General features: G+C 46.3%; 1 protein-coding gene across 1 annotated transcript in view; it reads left to right on the top strand.

The window, feature by feature from the left end:
* The window catches only part of LOC144112033 (small ubiquitin-related modifier-like), a 28,911-nt gene extending 19,677 nt beyond the window's left edge, over positions 1-9,234 (top strand). Inside the window, exons 4-5 of the mRNA XM_077645111.1 lie at positions 691-762; positions 9,065-9,234. Of these exons, the coding sequence (XP_077501237.1) occupies positions 691-762; positions 9,065-9,160 (168 nt within the window). The 3' untranslated portion in view covers positions 9,161-9,234. The remainder of the gene's footprint in view (positions 1-690; positions 763-9,064) is intronic.
* The last annotated feature ends 10,776 nt before the right edge of the window (positions 9,235-20,010 follow it).

Genomic DNA, 20,010 nt, shown 5'->3' with positions numbered 1-20,010 from the left:
TGAGCCGCAGCCTCTGGCGCCATCCATGGGCGGCACCTGCAAGCTCTTGTGAGTGGCGCGACCTCTGCGATCAAACGCACCTTTGCTCACAGCCGGAGATGATCGCGGAGGCTACGGTGCATGCATTTCAAAGGCTATTCCCGAGTGTGTCTTAGAAAGTTCGGGTGCGGCCCTTACATGTGTTTATGCTTGTGGTCATTTGAAGAACTGACTTGAATGGCCAGCTTGGCAGTCATGAGGCAAGCAGCAAGTTGGTAATTTGAAGTGGATAGGATACATGGGGTGCAGGAGTACTAATACAGATGCATGGAAAAGAAACACAGGTGGGTGCAAGCAACAGGGAACTGCCAAAGTGTGTACTGTGATGGTGTTGCATTCCTCGGGACTGTTACCCAGGCTCACCTACACTGCATTATGTAGTCACTCCTTACATGAGTAGGAGACCTTTTGTTCTCTGTACTTGCAGGTCTTGGCTTCTGTGTGCATTTGTTGGCCTGGCTGCAAATGAAACAGATGAATGGCATATCCTATGTCTTTCTCAGCCCTTTCATGTCTTTATTGCGCTATTATTTCTTACGAAAACATGGTGAAATCTCGCTTGACTGGATTTTGCAGCTTTTGCAATACGTTTTGGTCCTTAGATCTGTGGGCGTGCTAACCTTGACATTGCCATCCTTTTTCCTTGTGCAGGCTATGTCCGTATCGTCCTTGCGTTTTCTTTTCGATGGAAAGCGTATTAGTGATGACGAAACACCAAAGCAGGTGAGTGGAACTTCACGAGCGTTGTCAGCAGGGGATGTCTCATTTCGCATGTCGAATGTCACGTTTCTGTCATGTGGGGTAATTTTTTAAGTGTGTGTGTGTTAGTTGCGCATGGCTGAATAACAGTAGCGCACATAACTGCGCACAAAGAGAACTGTTTTGTTAAAATGGGTCATTGAGTGGTGTTTTGGGCACAAGTTGTATCAAGTTTCTTTTGAGTGTTTGCTAAGTTTGCACGAAACAGTATTAAACACCAATGCGAGGAGGCTGACAAAACGTTGCTAGCACATTTGGTAAAAATACCATTGTTGTGTCATCATTCGTTCATGGACAGACTTCCTGTGGTACTGAAATTGTGCATTACCGTTTCTAAAATTACCGTATTCACATGATCGCAAGTCAACCCCCTCATTGCATCTAAGGGGAAGGAGAAAAAAAGCTTTGCGGGCACAATCCACAACGAAAATGTATTAGTCATTAGACTACTCGTCCACACTTGCACCATTGTTTGCATTAGTACTGCCGTTGTCATCGCCGTTGTCGTCCCATGGCTCGTTGCTCTTATCGTCGTCCAGCGAAATCCCGCACTTCACAAACAACTGCACCACATCGCTTAGAACAGCTGAAGATTTGCCTCGCTGCAGCCGCTGCACCTGCATCACCCATCCTGAAACGTTGAACTTGCAGCCTGGCGCACATATCATTTCTTTGGCGCAAGGCTTGCAGCCATCTTGAATGTAGCCGTGAACGAGCACCAGATGCTTACTGAACCCGCAGCACTAAAGACTATTCACGAAGCACAACAGTAAAAACTGGTAAAATGTAGCTGGCAGTCATCAAATGCATCAAATAGAGCCAAGGAGAAACAATGCATGAGCAGGGTTGGCTCTTCTATCAGCTACCGACACTCCCCAGAAGCGGTGCTGTTTCCAATGGAAGTGCTGCCGCGACTGGAACAGGGGCTCTTCCATCAACTGTCAACACTACCTTGAGCACAGTTTAAAGTTAAAAACATTAAAAAATCCTTTTGAAAAAGCACGCAGAGTAGCCGAATGCTACTGGGTAGAGTTGTAGAACAAACGTAAAATTGCAACCATGCCATAATGTTCCTGATATCTCATTTGTCTACCCTTTATTGATAGTGGCATGCTTTGGTTCCGATTGTAATTGACCCCCCCAAGTTTGGATTTTTCAATTAGAAAATATAGGTCGACTTAGTCATGTAAATACGGTATTTCTTGCTGTTTAACATGTTATCAGCCAAAGAATATCGTATTTAAATTATTGTAAGTTGACCACCCCACCCACCCACCCACCTATACCACATGCAGGACAAAATGAACTAGGCCGCTTAAGCTTCGCCTTTAAGAGTAGAATTGGATAGCGCTATCAGGCCGCTGCTGCTTGTCAGCACGTGCAATCGGGCGCTGTGCACGGGGACAGGGAGTGCCAGTTCTACATGTTGACGGACCAGCCATGAAGGTGCTCGTGGCCAGCATGAAGAGCACGTGGCGAGCTGCAGCAGACTGTGGCGACACCAACGACGACGTTGGCTTTCCACCTCACGAGCTCCTTAATGCTGTTGCATTAAAAGGAAGGCGTGCCTGAAGGAAAATTCCAAAACGAAAATGTATTAGTGACAGGACTACTCATCCTCACTAGTGCTGCTGACGTCGTCGCTCCTGCAGTCCCACAGCACGCCGTGTTCCGAAATCCCGCACTTCGCAAACAACCGCACCAAGACATTGCGTGGAACGGTTGAAAATTTTGCCTTGCTGCAGCTATCACCCTACCACTGTGGCGCAGTGGTTAGGGCGCCCGGCTACTGAGCTGGAGCTCCCGGGTTCAAACCCGGCTGCAGCAGCTGCTGACGAATTGCAAAGGCACCCGTGCACTGTGCGAGGTCACAATAAAGATCCCCAGGTGGTCAAAATTATTCCAGAGCCCTGCACTATGGCACCTCTTCCTCTCTCTCTTATTTCACTCCCACCTTCCCTTAGGGCGCGGTTGGGTGTCCAAAAAGATAAAAGGTAATTACTGCGCCATTTCCTTTCCTCAAAAGCGAGTTTTTCAATTTTCCAGCTTGCACACCTGTATCACCGCTCAAAGACTTGCGGCCCAGTGCACAGTTAGTTTCTTTGGCGCAAAGGACGACAGCCATCTTGAATGTAGCTGTGGAGCGCCAGACACCTACTTGACCTGCAGCACTAAAGGCTATTCACAAAGCACGACAGTAAAAACTGTTAAAGTGTAGCCGGCAGTCGTCAAATAAAACGAAAGAGAAACTATGCATGAGCAGCTACAGACACTCCCCAGAAGCGCTGCCGTTTTGAGTGGCAGTGCTGCCGCGACTGGAACAGCGGCTCTTCCATCAACTATCTACGCTTCCTTGTCTGTGGAGTGCGCAGTTGAAAGCAAAAAAAACTAACTAAAATCCTTCCAAAAAATCGTGCAGAATAGCCAGAAGCCACTGGGCATAAAGCAAACATAAAATTGCGACCACACTGTGACATCCCTGCCATCTCGTTTGTCTTGCCTTATTTATGGTGCCATCACCCCCTTCCCCACTTCGGATTTTTAAATTCTGAAAAATAGGTCAACTTACAATCGTGTAAATACGGTAAATAAAATTGTTTCCTTATGTTTCAGTAACTTCTGCCAAGTTTGTAACTTCATGCTGAAGCTTGGTGCATCTGATGGCAATGGACATGATACTGGACACAATGTGCTTCATGAAAAATTGCTACATGCTGAGAGTTAGTTAATGTTAGTTGAGAGAGTTCCTTTGGTTTGGCATGAGCTCACATTAACGACATATGCTTAGTTATGTAAACTCTTGTATATTTTGTGGGCACATATTTTGGGCCTTTTTGCAAAATCTAGTGCCACTACAATCTGGTACAACTCTAGAGCAAAGCGGTAGATGCCCCTCCGTCCAGCTAACAGCGTGGATAGATTTTCATGGCGCCACGGTTAATCAGAGTAGGGGACATGCTTCAGAACCAACCTTTTTTGTTAGTATTAGTGCCAGGTGACTGAAATTTTCAGTTAAACGATGCTTTCAAATCTGGTGGCAGTTCTTGCCTATCATGCTTGATTAAATTTGGCAAGTTATGCATTGCAAATGTAAGGACATTTTCGTGCACCTATTTGTCGTCAATACAGTCGAACACGGATATATCGAACTCGAAGGGAATCGCGAATTAATTCGATATATTAAAAATTCGATATAAAAAAATACAGGCCCAGAGACTTTACCTGTGGCGGACGATGACCTACCGATCGGAGCATTCAAGAATGACAACTATTTCCGCACACACGACGCAACGTAATGCTTTATTTGCGTGAAAAAAAATCGCTTATGTTCGTCTGCTTCTTCGCCTTGCAAATGAAATTAAAGACTCCAACCTCGATCTTATTGAGGCTGTTCAGGTGCGAAAGCCCGGTTCCTTCCATGTCGCCGCAACAACGGCGAATCAAGCTGAACGCGGCCGCCACTTCAGCGGTGGAGTACGAGCGTGTAGCCGCCCCCTCGTCCGCAGGATCTTCGTCACCACTCGAGCTGTCGGCCTGGGTCCCTGCGACTGCAGCTACAATGTCCTCGTCGGCGAGGCTCGCAACAGCCTGAACATTGCTGTCAACGTTCACAAAATCGTCAGCAGACACTTCGGCTGGAACGGCAGCCGGGAAAAGGGACAACAACTCGCGAAACGCGTCGTCCATGCGCTCGTTGTCGCCGTCGCCGTCTTCGCAGGTTTCGGGAAGTTTGGCCGTCACGAGGCCTGCCTTCCGGAAGCAGTTGGCCACGGTATCCTGCTTCACGTCTCTCCAGGTGCCCGTCATCATTTGAATGGCCCCCAGCAGGTCAACCTTAAGCTCGGTGCCCATGCGGAGGTTCACCAAAAGCCTATCAATGAGTCGCCTCCTGTAGCCGACTTTGAACGACTTAATGATGCCCTGGTCGAGCGGCTGCAACTTCGCTGTCGTGTTCGCCGGCAGAAACTTGAGCGTGATGTTTTCGAGCTCGCAGGTGGTGTGATGGGCCGAGCAATTATCGACGAGAAGGCAAGCGTGACGCCCCGACTTGCCCAGTTCAGCGTCCCACGCTTGCAGCCATTCTGTAAACAGCTGACGCGTCATCCACGCCTTCTTATTGAAGGCGTAGCGAACGGGGAGCTGCTTACAGTTTTTGAAGCAGCGCGGTGCCCTTGCTTTGCCGATCACAAAGGGCTGGAGCTTTTGAGAGCCATTGTTGGCAGCGAGCAGAACGCTCACGCGGACTTTGCTCATCTTGCCCCCGTGACACGTGCTGCCCCGGACGTCGAGCGTCTTGCTGGGCAGCATCTGCCAAAACAACCCGGTCTCGTCGGCGTTGAAGATTTGCGCGGGTGAAAACTTCGCGCAAATTTCTGGCCATTCCTTCGAAATCCACTGCTGGATATCCTGGCTGATGACGGCTCCGCTTTCCCCAGAAATGGTTTTGCCAACTATCTTATGGCGGTTCTTAAACCTCTGCAGCCACCCTGTGTTGTCGGCGAAGTTGTCATCACCGAGTGCAGCGGCAAACCATTTGGCTTTAGCCATTAGCATTGGGCCATCCACCGGAATGTTCTTAGCCCGCACCTCTAAAAACCACGCATAGAGAGCCTTTTCAACTTTCTCGTGGGCAGGAGCGCGCACACGACAAGCTCCCGACGTTCGTTGCTCCGCCGCTTTCGACTTTATGTCCGCCTTGTTTTTTAACAAGGTGCTTAGAGTGCTCCGAGGAATCCCGAAGTCGTCTGCCACCGTCGCACTTTTCTCGCCTGCCTCAACACGCTGAATGCCTTTCAGCTTTGTCGCAAAGTCCAGGTTCTTGCGCTTCTTGACGCTGCTTGTGCTTGCTGCGGCCATTGCTTCCGCGTCAGCTCACCACGATCCAGTCACACACGTGTCGTGAGACGCACGCAAAACAATATTGAACACGAAACACAAGAACGCGCACAAAACACAAGAATTCACGTGCGCAGCTTCTGCCAACAAAGCGCTCGCGATGGCGACAGCGACCTCCGAGGGCGACAGCGACGTACGAAAGGCACGAGCTGTGGTTGGCTGAGCAAAACTCGTGAAAAAGCAACAAGAAAAAAAAAGGCAAAAGGAGGAGGCCGCCGGCGCCTTCGTTCCTGGCTGCCTTTTTTGAGCCGATCACTATGGTTACGCGGGGGAAGGATGAGAGACATTGGGAGAGAGAGAAAAAAAAAAGCTGTTCCGCAAGTCAGAGAGCATGCACAGCGGGAGTACAGTCCGAGCCTCCCTCCCCCTCGCTCTCACATTTTCCGAGCCTTTCAAGGGAGGCGCGGAGCTCGCGGGTGCAGCGAGTGCCGAGATCGCGCGGCGTTCTATATATCCAATGGCGGATAAAAATATCGTTCGATATAAACGTACGAATTTCTATACTTTTACACAGAATTTTCAAGGGGATAATTGACGAGTTCGATACAGACAATAATTCGATATATGTGGGTTCGATATATCCGTGTTCGACTGTATAAACATAAGAAAGCAGTGACAAATATGTCGTTTTGCTCACTACGATGCATTTTATGCAATGAGAATAAAGTGTGCTGTGTATAAAAGTTTCTGAAGTAAGAGTCGACATTTAAAAAATGTCATGTGCGAGCATCGTCTGCCTTCGGTGTGTCCGCTGCAAGCAGACAGCGATGCAACTGGCTGTTGCTCTGTGCACATGTGCCTACTCTGGCCACTTTCACCACTGCGATTCTGAACGGGATGCTGAACAGTCACTGAATCAACACTTCCGGGATATCACTAAAAAATTGGAGACCTGCACGTGCGCAAAATGCATGGCATCAGGAGTGTTGTGTGCTCAGCTGTTTTGCTAACCTGACACGATCCTCATTTCTCATCTGCTGCCAGCACAGACATGTCGACATTGTTTTGAAAAGTCTCGTATGTGAGCAATGTCTGCCTTTGGTTAGACTGCTCTGAAATTGGCTACTCTGCACGCTTGCACTTACTCTGGCCACTTTTGCCACCGTAGCCATTAATGAAATGCTGAGTGGCCTTCTAGGTGATGCTTCCTTGGTATTACTAAAATGCTTCCTTGGTATTACTAAAATATTGGAGCTGTATAAAGTTGGATGTAGCCAGCCATGAAGTTTCACCTAACACACGTGCCACAACAGCTCTTGGCCAGCGGTGGAGCTATATTCCATTTCATCAGGTGCAATGCTGTGGAAAGTGCAGAAGTAATCCGCATGAAAACATAAGGGAGTTGTTACCCTGCACTTGTTTTGTGGTCGAGTGGTATAAGACATGAGAAAGAAACAGCGTGTTGTCAGCAATAAGAGCACGTGTAATCAAGCTGATGACGATAAGCCTGCAAGCAAAACATTTAGTACTAGCTTTCGCTCACCGCAACAAACGCTACTTTTTGATTGTGGATGTAAACAGTGCAAACAAGAGCACTGGCTTTGACAGTGTTGCACCTAATGTATGAAATGGAGTATAGTTGGTGGTAATGCAACTTTTGGGGATACGAAAAATGCTAGCATCTAACTTCTTTCTGAAGACTGCCTGAGGACACATAAAAAGTTTTCTCTATTTGCCTGCAATTCTGCAGTAGAAAAAGATACTGCAATTACAATTCATTGCTGTCGTAAAAGTAGCTCTTGTGCTCATTTTCAGCATCAGAGTTAAATTTTCGAAAAATTTTCAGAAACATCGGTCTTCAGTTATTTCGAGTCTGTGTTCGCCGATGGTGTTGTTGGACAAGAGACAGGAAGGCTTGTAGATAATGAAACAAGCAAAAGCCGAGAGCGCAATGTTTTTCAATGAAAATCTGTGCTTTTGCACTCGTGTGTGCCTTTAAGTAGTGGTTAATCCATTTTATCTGCCACCCCCTATGATGTTACGCTCCATGGGGATGAACCACATCATGAGAATCTGTCTGCACCATTGGCTAGAGGGCCTCCTTTGATGGGCATTTTCCACTTTGTTCTTGAGTTGTATCCAACTCATGGTGAAAGGTAGCACGAAAAGAACAAGTGAATCGAATTCAACTCGCCCAACTTTCCACCTTACTATTGTATCCAACTACAGGAGCCAGTGTGTCATGTACCATGCTATGACCTGTGTTATGCTGGGGCTCTGGACTTTAGAATGCAGGATATTAGATCAGAAAACCAGCACTCACGAAATGTAGGGAGTTGAGACATGAAGTATTAAATAGAAGGAAAATGAGTGGTACATCTGTATAAAAACGGAGATCAAAGCAGCCAAAAGAAAGCCACCAGCCAGCCATTTTTCATACTGGCCACTTTAATGTCCATACACCACTATTCGAACAGTCTGCCATCGATTGAGGTGCTGCTTTTCAGTGTCAAAGGGGCCTCGAGGGCAGCTGCATCCAAATTCTGTTCTGGCTGTCGGAGAAAATAGGAGTAATTTTTTTTTTTGCCATTCAGTTCAGACTCGTAACATCAAAACTGGAATGGACCCCTTCACGGTCACACAGGAAGTGGCCTAGCCATGGGGATCCGCATAAAAAAAGCAGATACAGTGTGCCTGGTCAGCAAGGAATAAGATGTTTTCCTTTTAGAAGCTTTGTACACAATTTGAACATTGCTACCTTGCAGGTGTGCTCTAGCTATTGCTAATTTTTTCATTTTAGGTGAATTAGACATCCTCCACTTTGAAAATGAGTTTTTTTATGCCAGTTAGCGAACACAGCTACAAATATGTCACAGAACAGTGAGCTTGGTAGCACATCTTACAAAACTTTGTTGCCAATAGATTTTGTCACCAGTACAGTCTTTTTTTTTTCCTCTCTCTCAATTTCATGCATCCTGCAAGTCTTCAAAACACAACGTCCCTAGGTTGATTTCATGAATCTTGGGTGTTCTTGTAGCTTTCCAATTACTTGGACAATTTGTATGGAATTTTGTACAAGTGAAAAAATTACCCATTGGTGCTTTTTGGCCGGAAACTAGTGAATTGGCTTTCTTGAGGGCAAAATATACCATTGAAGCCAAAATATTTTTTGGGTGAAGTCATAAATGCAGTCTGAGAGGGTTGAACTACTACGAAACAGAGATCTATGTATCGAAAGCATGGTGTGCAGGCATCTTTTTTGCAATTTTTTCATGCAAATTTTTTTGCGTGCATGTCTGGTTTCATTGTTGTATGTGATCTTCGCAGAAACACCATCAGCCAATCTGGTGCTGTGTTGTTTCTACTGATCTTATTCTTGCCAATGTGTACCAACGCACCCACCTCTACACTTTATTGTGATGCTTTGCAGCTTGAAATGGTGAATGATGACGTCATCGAGGTGTACCAGGAGCAGACGGGGGGCTCTCGAGTAGCAGCAGTTTCTGGCATCAGGCCGGCCTCCTAGGATGCTAACATGGCCATAAAAAAGATATCGTTTCACCTACCTTTCATCAAATAAAGCTTTCATTCATTCTTTCACACTTTCATTCTTTCATCAGCTCTCAGCACCTCATGGATATGGCGTCTGCATAAGACTGTGTCCATGAGTTAGGTGGAAATTTTGGGTCGGGAACAGTCGTACTGAAACTTGAAGCGGGCACTGATCATAAGATATCCTAATTTCAGGTCCCGTAGGTAGTGTTTAATCATTTCATGTTTAACAGAATGTAGTCTGCAGTGCATGTAGAGTTCCTGGCAGTGGCTAAAGCAGCAGCAGTCACCGAATTTCAGACTTGTGCTGCTGACCTCAGAATGACTGAAGCTACGGTATACTAAGTGCCGAAAAAGGCAGACTTTCGCCTCTGTACGACGTCGAAGGGCTAGCTGACGGGTCATGCTCAAAAGCTCCTACCAGTGCCACAGAAAGTTGTGGAGCAGTTGTTCAGACATCAAGAATAATGACTAGGCCCTTCCACTTTGTCAGTGCAGTAGAGTGCACTCAAGTGGGGCCATGTGGTTATTTCATTTTTTAATAGGTGGCGGTGATGTCCATGTGGCGTGGGGCATCAGGTGCCAAGCATTGCAATGTGTCGCGAGTTAGCACCAGTAAACTTTAAAAAATTGCTGATGGCCTAGCTCTGTTAGGCCAGGATATACGTAGCGAAAGCGCGGCGACTTCTGGATCGGAAGAGTGCATTCACCAAATACGCCTTTATTTGCGACACCTTGAGCCGTTGTGAGAGTGGTAGCGTCTCCGCCTCAAACACTAAAAGCCCTGGTTCAATTTTTTATTCAGCGAGTGTGCGGGGGTTTCAGTGGCTCCCATTGATGCCACCACCGAATACGTTGGTTAGCGGTTAAGCGCATTCATGCCAGATGGCGCGGCATCCGCCCAGCTGCAACGGTTGCTAGGCAACGGCTTAAGCTCTGTCTCTGTGCCTCCTCGGAGCACCACCACAGCGAAATCGCATGTTTGCGGCCAGTAAAGCTTTCGCTTTAAAAACGCAACAGTGGCTTAGGGGACTACAACACCTAAATTTAGTTGCATTTTCCTCTCTCAATATCTGAGATACATGGATCACTGCATTGTATTTGCCTACAACCGCTAAACCTAAAATTTCACTTTTTTTCTCGTGCTCTTTCAGTTTCATCGATCGAATGATGGCCGTGATGTGCAGTTGACCTTTAGGTCACAGGAGGTACAAAAAAAAAAGTTGCAATATAAACACATGCATAGCTTTAATTCACTACATTTTGTAGGTTTTATAGTCTCTAATGTCACAAATTGACTAAGGCTATGAAGGACTCTGTAGTGGAGAGCTCCGGATAATTTCAACCACATGGGGTTCTTTTAACGTACACTGACATCACACAGTACATGGGCCTCTAGCATTTCGCCTGCATCGAAATGCAATTACCGCGCCCAGGACTGAACCAATGCCTTTCAGGCCAGCAGCCCTCACTACACCTAAACCAGCCTCCTTAGCTGCAATGACAATAAAGACGCATCAGCAATTCCATTGCCATCTTTTTTGTGCCTTGTGACCTTAAGATTAGCTACACGTCATAGCCATTGTACGGTTGATAACCTGAAACAGCGTCATGAAAAAATTCAATTACAAATTATTTAGAGGTCGTAAGCAAACATCACGCGGTGATGTGTTCTGTGTATATTAATTTCTAATGCATTATTTGAAAGAAGAAAACATGCAAGCAAAAATTTGGGGGTATTTAAAGGGGAACTAGTTAGTTGATGAATCTTTATGGTGAAAGCATCTGTGGCCAAATAGCGCCATGGCACAAGGCATTTTCTTCTACTCAAGGTGTGGTCTAAAACCCGTTTGCCAAGCATTTCACCGGCACCAGGCAGAGGAAAGCTTGTACCACCGGTGGGTACCCGTCGGCACCTCCCGTATGCGAGGCAGATGCTCAAACCACTAGGCCACCGCTACGGTTGTAAAGGGGAACTGCTGGTGACTGTAGTCCAGAGGAAAAGTGATAAAATGCCAACCAGGAACAGTGTTGGGCAAGGAGAGACACCCCTCTCCAGTGCTAGTATGTATGAGGAATTCAGAGTTGCACCTAAAAACACCCGAGTAATCTCTGATCTGCTGATCACATTGCCTTGACAAGAAGTCATTCAGATTATCACAGTGCATGGCCATGGGGCTAGCAAAAAGGCTTGAATTTGAGCTGATGGTGCAGCCAGCTAGATATTTTTGAAAAGGGATCCCTAGGCACTGCCACAGTGCTCAGACTGCTGTGTGCACTCGGCGCTAGTATGGTGGCAGCACAGTTAGTTTGCAACAGTCCAGAAAGGAGGTTAAGACATCTCCCTCGCCGAATGGAAAACTAACAGGAGTTGCATCGAGCTGGGAAACTTGAGTATTGGAACAGAGACTAGTTAATCATCTGTCCTAGCTGAGATCGCATAGGACATGAATGAAGAAAGCACCTAACCAGAGGTGTGGTAATCTTGTGTTTTCCAAGAGAAGGAGGTGCCAAAATTGGGAAGTCTGCGGGGATAGGGTGGCCACCGCTGGTGCAGGGCAGGGCTAAATAGAAGTCTGTGTGAGAGGCTTTCATCCTGCGGTGGACGTAGTTAAAGGGAAACATGGGATTTGGAGGTGAATGTTGCTAGGCGCTAGCATTTACAGTGGCCATTCCCTGCATTTGGCCATTGTGTGTTTGTCTCAAGCCGATTTTGTGGCAGGCTGCTCACCGTGTCAGGCGGCAGCCCATTTAATCGTGAGAGGCTGCTCGGCAAGAAAAACCTGGGTCGCAACCTAAGTAGCACCGATGGCAACACCTGCCTTGTGCCACTGCTCACCTGCCCGCCAGGTGGCTTGCTTGCCAAGGTGTAGCCGATGGTAACCAGGCGAGAACCTGGCACACTAATTAGGCAGCACCACCCCTATGTGCCCATAGTTAAGCGGAGGAGGAGAATGTGATTCGAATGATGCTTGCACAGTAGCTAAACAGAAGAAGTTGGGGTGGCAATTGTAGGCGGCAGCCTGGCACCACCTAATATCGTAGCGCCAATTGACATGCTAGCGCACATATACACATTTGGCCTAATTACCCAAATCGACTGACATTTTATTTTTTGGCATTGAGCAATGTAAATTGGTATGCTTATTGGGAAGTACACTTAAAAATAAACGCAAATTTTCACTTATGCCTTCAGTAGTCTTGAGATAAATTGTTATGTCATTGTTATAGCAAACTTGCCTGACGTGACAACAAAACATGGCAGAAGCCTAGGATTTTAATTGGTTTTTTTGGGGAAAAGAAATGGCGCAGTAACTGTCTCGTATATCATTGGACACCCGTAAGGGAAGGGATAAAAAAGGGAGTGAAGGAAGAAAGGTGCCGTAGTGGAGGGCTCCGGGTCACCACTTGGGGATCTTTAACATGCACTGTGCTGTGGGATGTCAGTGCACGTTAAAGATCCCCAGGTGGTCGAAATTATCCCAGAGCCCTCCACTACGGCACCTTTCTTCTTTCACTCCTTTATCCCTTCCCTTACAGCGGTTCAGGTGTCCAACGATATATGAGACAGATACTGCGCCATTTCCTTTCCCCAAAAAACCAATTAACACCCTAGGCTCCTGCCATGCTTTGTCATGCCAGGCAAGTTTGCTATAGCAATGACATAATTTATCTCAAAACTACTGAAGGCATAAGTGAAAATTTGTATTTATTTATAAAGCCCAGTGTCGCTCTTAAATTGTAGCCAACGGGATGTTTCATGCAGGGACATTCTCCAATATTTTTATCGTTTTTTCCCCATACATTATATTCAAGTTTGCATAATGCACTCATTATTGTCCCATCAAATTACAAAATATAGAAACATCACCGCAAAAAAAGTTTATCAAGGAACGCAATGGAACAAACAGCATGAAAATCCATGAAGCCATTGTCATGCTATGCTTTCTGCCAGCAGGGCAGTCAGGTCAAGAACACTTAAGTGTACTGGCATTTTCACTGGGATCTCCACCAGTTTTTGCTACCTAAGGTCACAAAAAAGAGAAAATTGGTCACTTCTGGGTTCTTTTTGGGGAAAATCTCTTGGGATATAATTAGAAAAACCTTAGACACAAAATAAGGTGATTTCTAAAATTCATTTTTTTTCTAGAAATTCGCGATATGAAATCAGTGTGCCTCCTTAAAGGGGCCATGACATGGTCGTTCTTCATATTGCGGTGTTGTGCTTCAGTAACTAATACAAGAACGAAAGCTTCACGCCCGGTGAATAGACGGCCTGAAAAACTGCGCTTGTGTGCCTTATCTGTATCAAAAAAAGCGAAACGAGCGGCTGCATTTCATATCTGCACACTTTCTTACTAATCAGCGGGGAACTCTTGCCAGATTCTTGAATTTCGGTCGACGGTGGACCGCCGGCCCCTTTCGTGACGAGGCCTAGCGAGTACGCAGGATTCGTGTGCGCGATTGCGGAGAGCGAATTCGCAAGTTTTAGTGCCTGAAAATAGCTGTCGAGCGTAGTTTTGGCTACAGTGCCCTCAAAGCGACGACTGCCTACATCGCAGGGGCGAGGTGGCCCGGTCTTCACAGCATGCATGTGCTGAAGGCAGCCGGCAGCAGCCGTTGGCGTCGACTTTGAACAACAAATCTGGTTGTTTTCATTAATTCAAGCAATGTCCGAACGTATTATAGCTTAGGCAAGCGCCGCGGTCCTACGCGAAGCGTTTCCCAAGCGGGCGATATAGCATCAGTGGCGCTTATTGCAGAGTTATAGTGTGTAAATGAGTAAAAAAACTACAATTTATGAGCAATACTACGTAATATTTAAGATAAGGAGAGCCCACCTTGTGTTTTATGCATGCCACGCAAACGAGCAGTGGTTTGCTCTCAGCGCTATGTAAACAACCCCAACGCGGGGCTGCATTTGTCGTAATTGTCGCATTCCTGGGCCACAATGCGCATGCACAGTAGACGCTAAATGATGTACTATTTCAAGCACTCATTTAGACGGCGGCGACTATTCATCGGTGCAGGCAGTGAAAGCATTCGAGTCGCGTAGGGTTTTGCAAGCGGCTTTGTTCCTGCAAAGGGGCTCTATACGAGCCGAAGGGAATGTATGTTCGACTTAGAAAGGCACACATGCAGTGGGGAAGTCGTCTCATTCAGCACTTTTCCCTCCTCATTTTGTGCTTCAGGGTTACTCTAGTGCCACCTTGTGATAAATTTAGTTTAATTATCGAGCCGGTGAATAGCAGACCAGAAATTGGTAGCCAGCCACAAAACACCGCGGCTTTCACGGCGCTCATCGCCGAAGGCATGCACGGCACGTGCCGCTTTTCACATACGGGAGCACTTGACTGCTCAAAAGAGACCACACTCATAACATAAAAATAACATGTTTCTGAGCGTAAATAATAAAGCAGGGGTCCATCGATTTCTGTTTACTCAACAATCACAAAACGGGTGCCACGAGCAAGTCCGTTTTCAGGATCACTCAGCTCGCGTACTAAGCTGAAGGCATTCAATAAGAAAACATGGAAAATGCAATTTATTTCGATAAGCTAAAAAAAGAAAACTTTTCGAGCGACCGCCGTCCACGGTGTGCATGCAAGCACCTACACAGCACGCAGCAGACGACGCGGGGCGGGTATGCCCCTGTGACGTCGGCAATCAGAGGTCGCCAGACCTGCAAGCAGTTCGCAGAAGAAACGGAAGAAACTCGTTTTTAAAATATTTACTGCACACAATCAACTTTAATTTAACGTGTTGAGAACTCTGATGCGATTAGCAGGGTATGAGTGAAAATAGGCTGTCATGGCCCCTTTACGCTTCATAATGATGACGGGAGACTTTCCATCTTGTATGGCAGCGACAAAAGCACAGAATGTAGAGAAGCAGATGACCAATCACAGGGGCTAGGCCAGTTTAGTCGAAGTCATCATCATCAGCCTTACTACACCCACTGCAGGGCAAAGGCCTCTCCCATGTCTCTCCAATTAACCCTATTCTTTGCCAGCTGCATACACCCTTTGCCTGCAAACTTCTTAATCTCATCCGCCCACCTAACCTTCTGCCGCCCCCTGCTACGCTTACTTTCTCTTGGAATCCACTCCGTTACCATTAAGGACCAGCGGTTATCTTGCCTTCGCATTACGTGCCCTGCCAAAGCCCATTTCTTTCTCTTGATTTCGACTAGGATGTCATTAACCCGTGTTTGTTCCCTCACCCACTCTGCCCGCTTCCGGTCTCTCAACGTTACACCTATCATTTTTCTTTCCATAGCTCGCTGCGTTGTCCTAACTTAAGCTGAACTCTTTTCGTTAGCCTCCACGTTTGTGCCCCGTAGGTGAGTACTGGTAAGATAAAGCTGTTGTATACTTTCCTCTTGAGGGAAATTGGTAAACTGCCACTCATGATCTGCGAGAATTTGCCATATGCGCTCCACCCCATTCTTATCCTTCGTTATCTCCCTCTCATGATCCGTATCAGCTGTCACTACCTGCCCTAAGTAGACGTATTCCGTCACAACTTCTAGGCTCTCGCTGCCAATTGTGAACTGTTGTTCCCTTGCTAGGCTGTTGAACATTATCTTGGTTTTCTGCATGTTAATTTTTAGACCCATCGATCTGCTCTGCCTGTCTAACTCATTGATCATGATTTGCAGTCCACCTCCTGAGTGACTCAGCAAGGCAATGTCATCAGCTAATCGCAGATTCTTTAGGTATTCTCCATTTATTCTTATTCCCAACTGTTCCCAATTCAGGCCTCGAAATACCTCCTGTAAACATGCGGTGAACAGCATTGGCGAGATCGTGTCTCCTTGCCTGACGCCCTTCCTTATTGGAATCTTATTGCTGACTTTATAGAGGACTATAGTAGCTGTGCAGTTGCTATATATATATCTTCCAGTATTTTGCCATAAGGCTCTTCTACCCCCTGATTACGCAATGCCTGTATGACTGCTGAGGTTTCCACTGAGTCGAATGCTTTCTCGTAATCAATGAAAGCTATATATGGAGGTTGGTTATATTCTGCGCATTTCTCTATCACCTGATTGATAGTGTGAATATGATCTATTGTGGAATATCCTTTACAAAAGCCTGCCTGATCATTTGGTTGACTAAAGTCTAACGTTGCCCTGACTCTATTAGCGATTACCTTGGTAAATACTTTGTAGGCAACGGATAGTAAGCTGATCGGCCTGTAATTTTTCAAGTCCTTGGCGTCTCTCTTCTTATGAATTAAGATAATGTTTGCATTCTTCCAAGTTTCTGGTACAGTCGAGGTCATAAGGCATTGCGTATACAGGGTGGCTAGTTTTTCTAGCACGATGTCCCCTCCATCCTTCAACAGATCTGCTGTTACCTGATCCTCCCCAGCTGCTTTTCTTCTTTTCATTGCTTCTAAGGCTTTCTTTACTTCATCTTTCGTTACTGGCGGGATGACGCATTGCTGTGCACTGCTGTCTCTCATTAACGCTCTGATTACATTGGCTACTGTACAGGTCTGTGTAGAACTCTTCGGCTATGTTAACTATCTTATCCATATTGCTAATGACATTGCCCTGCTCCTCTCTTAATGCGTACATCTGGTTTTTACCTATGCCTAGTTTCCTCTTCACTGCTTTTAGGCTATCTCCATTCTTTAGAGCATGCTCGATTCTCTCCATATTAAACTTCCTTATGTCGGCTACCTTGCGCTTATTTATTAACTTTGATAGCTCTGTTAGTTCTATTCTGTCGGTAGGGTTAGACGCCCTCATGCTTTGGCGTTTCTTAATCAGATCTTTCGTCACCTGAGATGGCTTCCCGGTATCCTGCCGAACTGTCCTACCGCCTACTTCTACTGCGCACTCCGTAATTATTGATGTCAGATTATCGTGCATTGTATGAACATCAAGATCGTCTTCCTCAGTTAAAGCCAAATATCTGTTTTGCAGCGCTATCCTAAACTCCTGTGCTTTCCCTCTTACGGCTAACTCGTTAATGGTCTTTTTCTTCATTAGCTTCTTCCGTTCCCTCTTCAAGTCTAAGCTAATTCTAGACCTTAGCATTCTGTGGTCGCTACAACGCACCTTTCCGAGGATGGCCACATCCTGAATGATGCCAGGTTTAGCGCATAGTATGAAGTCGATTTCATTTTTAGTTTCACCATTAGGGCTCTTCCAGGTCCACTTCCTGTTTTCTCGTTTGCGGAAGAAGGTATTCATGATCCGTAAATTATTTCTATCCGCGAATTCGACTAATAACTCTCCCCTGCTATTTCTAGAGCCTATCCCATAGTCACCTACCGCGTGGTCGTCAGCCTGCTTCTTGCCCACCTTTGCATTGAAGTCGCCTATCAGTACAGTGTACTGCGATTTTACTTTATTCATTGCAGATTCTACATCCTCATAGAAGCTTTCAACGGTTTTGTCATCATGGCTGGATGTGGGTGCATAGGCCTGCACCACTTTCAGCTTGTACCCCCTATTCAGCCTAATTACTATAGCTGCTACCCTCTCGTTGATACTACAGAGCTCCTCTACGTTGCCAGCTATATCTTTATTAATGAGGAATCCCACGCCTAGTTCTCGTCTATCCTCTAATCCGCGATAGCACAGTATGTGTCCGTCCTTCAGTACTGTATACGCCTCACCTGTCCTCCTAACTTCGCTAAGCCCTATCACATCCCATTTAATTCCCGCTAGTTCCTCGAACAGCACTTCTAGGCTAGCCTCACTAGATAAAGTTCTGGCGTTAAACGTTACCAGGTTCAGATTCCAATGGCGGCCTGTCCGGAGCCAGAGATTCTTAGCACCCTTTGCTGCGTCGCAGGTCTGACCGCCGCCGTGGTCAGTTGCTCCACAGCCACTGGGGACTAAGGGCCGAGGGTTAATTGGTTTGATCATAGAAGGTTGTGGCCAAGTACTATACCAGGGTGGCCAAATCCTGCTCTGGTGAGAGAGTGCGTTGTCGGTTCTGGTCACCGAGATCAGGCCGCACTCCAGGCCTGGTTATGCAATTCCATCGACACGCGGATTTTTTTTTTTTTTACCCAGTGGAGAATTGCGCTGCACCAGGATTCAAACCCCGTTCCTCTTGCGCTCGAGGCGGATGCTCTACCTCTACGCCATCGCTGCATCGCCTTTTACCAATCACATTGTCTGGAAGCAGGAACGGTGAGCTCGCAGAAACAAGATATCTTGGTCCACCTACAAAGATGCTTTAGACTGCCATCTACACTGTCCTGAGTAATGTTTTTCCTCTTAAGAGGCAGTTTATGCTGCTAACTGTTGCATGTCTGTAGCACAACATACAAACATTAAAAGAAACTGCACTGACAAACTTGGACAGATAATCAAGGAACACTGCAAAAGCTAAACATTCCAAAGATGCTATTCTTGTAATCCTGAGACCAATTCTGAATGTATTGGACTTCCACGCAGTGCACAATGGCTATAGCAGACATACTGCACCAAAAGCCTTGTAACACACACTACTGCAATGCACATCAAGTAGCGAATGAATAAGTACATTGCTTGCTGTACATAAACAAAACAAACAAAAAATTTATGGACGATTTAGTGTGGTTAGGCCAAATACATATTAAGTGCGCTAGCACTTAGGTTTTCTGTTTGGTTTTCGTTCAAGGCTCGGTTTTCAAGGTCAAGCAGGCTTAATACAAAGACTGGTGAAATCGGTGAGTGGGAGCCTCGGTGCTAGCTTAGTTTTAAAGGTATGACTCGATAGCTTTAGTGGGTTAATTAGTGCCCATATATAAGAAATGGGTCATTCTCTGTTTTAGATTGACAGATCGCTGGGAGTCCTTGTACCACTCCTGGTGCAGTGGTGTGGCAGTTAAGCGGTGCACTAGGCATGCCCCACGATGGCAGGTGCTGCCACTGGTGGGACTTAGACGAGACCCAGGCTGCTTTTCCCGAGCAACCCCCGTCGCCAGACAGATGTGAAACCAATGAGTGGGGGTCTTAATGTTGCTGCTCTAAAAAATGATGAAGTTAAAACTAAATGCGACATAGGTGCACTCGCACAACTGTACCTTTGTTGGCACACTACCTCAGCTACATACCACACTATGTGGTTTTCCACTGGCTGCTGCAATCTGAAGACAAGACTAGAACTGGCGTGACACTCGTATCCTCTTAGTGTGATGCGTTTTTTCCTCTCCATTGAGCTGTAGCTACCATGTAATGTTGTTTGACCTTGGGAGCAACTCGTGTGACGATTTCTTTCTTTCCACTTTGATGCCGCTGCTGGGACACTTAGTTGCAGCTGCTACGAAACCGTTTCCTCCTTTCCACTTGGTAGCAGGTTGAAGTGATACTTAGCCGCAGCTGTCACGGAACTGGCTGTCCTCTTGTCCACTTGCCCACCAGGCTGCAGGCAGCCTGCCATCCTCAGGCTTCAACTGCAGACAGGACGGCTTTTTTTGCTAGCAAGGCATCTAGTGCCAGCACTCTAAAAAGGGGGAGGGAGCTGGACTTTCCACTTTTTTTTTTACACATGCCACCTGTTATTTCTATTTTGTCATATTTTGTTATAAGCATACTCCTAGCCATTTTTTTAGGCCCATTCATGTCCCCACTATTTCATTCATAGTCGATTTTCATTCCGAATTCCTTGCCATCCAAAGCTTACTACTTCGATTCACACTGATCCAACAAACGGGCATCACACTTGAGTGCCCTGGCTTCTCCAACCGAGTTTTTGTTTAGACTGGCTGTTCATAATATTTCAGACTGGCATCACTCACTTCAGTGACAAAAAACTGTCAGCAGATCAGTGCACCTCATTGTGTGGCTAAATTGCCAGAAAAGTTCTTTTGCTG

The sequence above is a fragment of the Amblyomma americanum genome, unplaced genomic scaffold (genome assembly GCF_052857255.1).
Source record: "Amblyomma americanum isolate KBUSLIRL-KWMA unplaced genomic scaffold, ASM5285725v1 scaffold_30, whole genome shotgun sequence".
NCBI lineage: Eukaryota > Metazoa > Arthropoda > Arachnida > Ixodida > Ixodidae > Amblyomma > Amblyomma americanum.
Note: the sequence above shows the minus strand (reverse complement) of the source record. Positions and strands in the feature narration are given on the sequence as shown.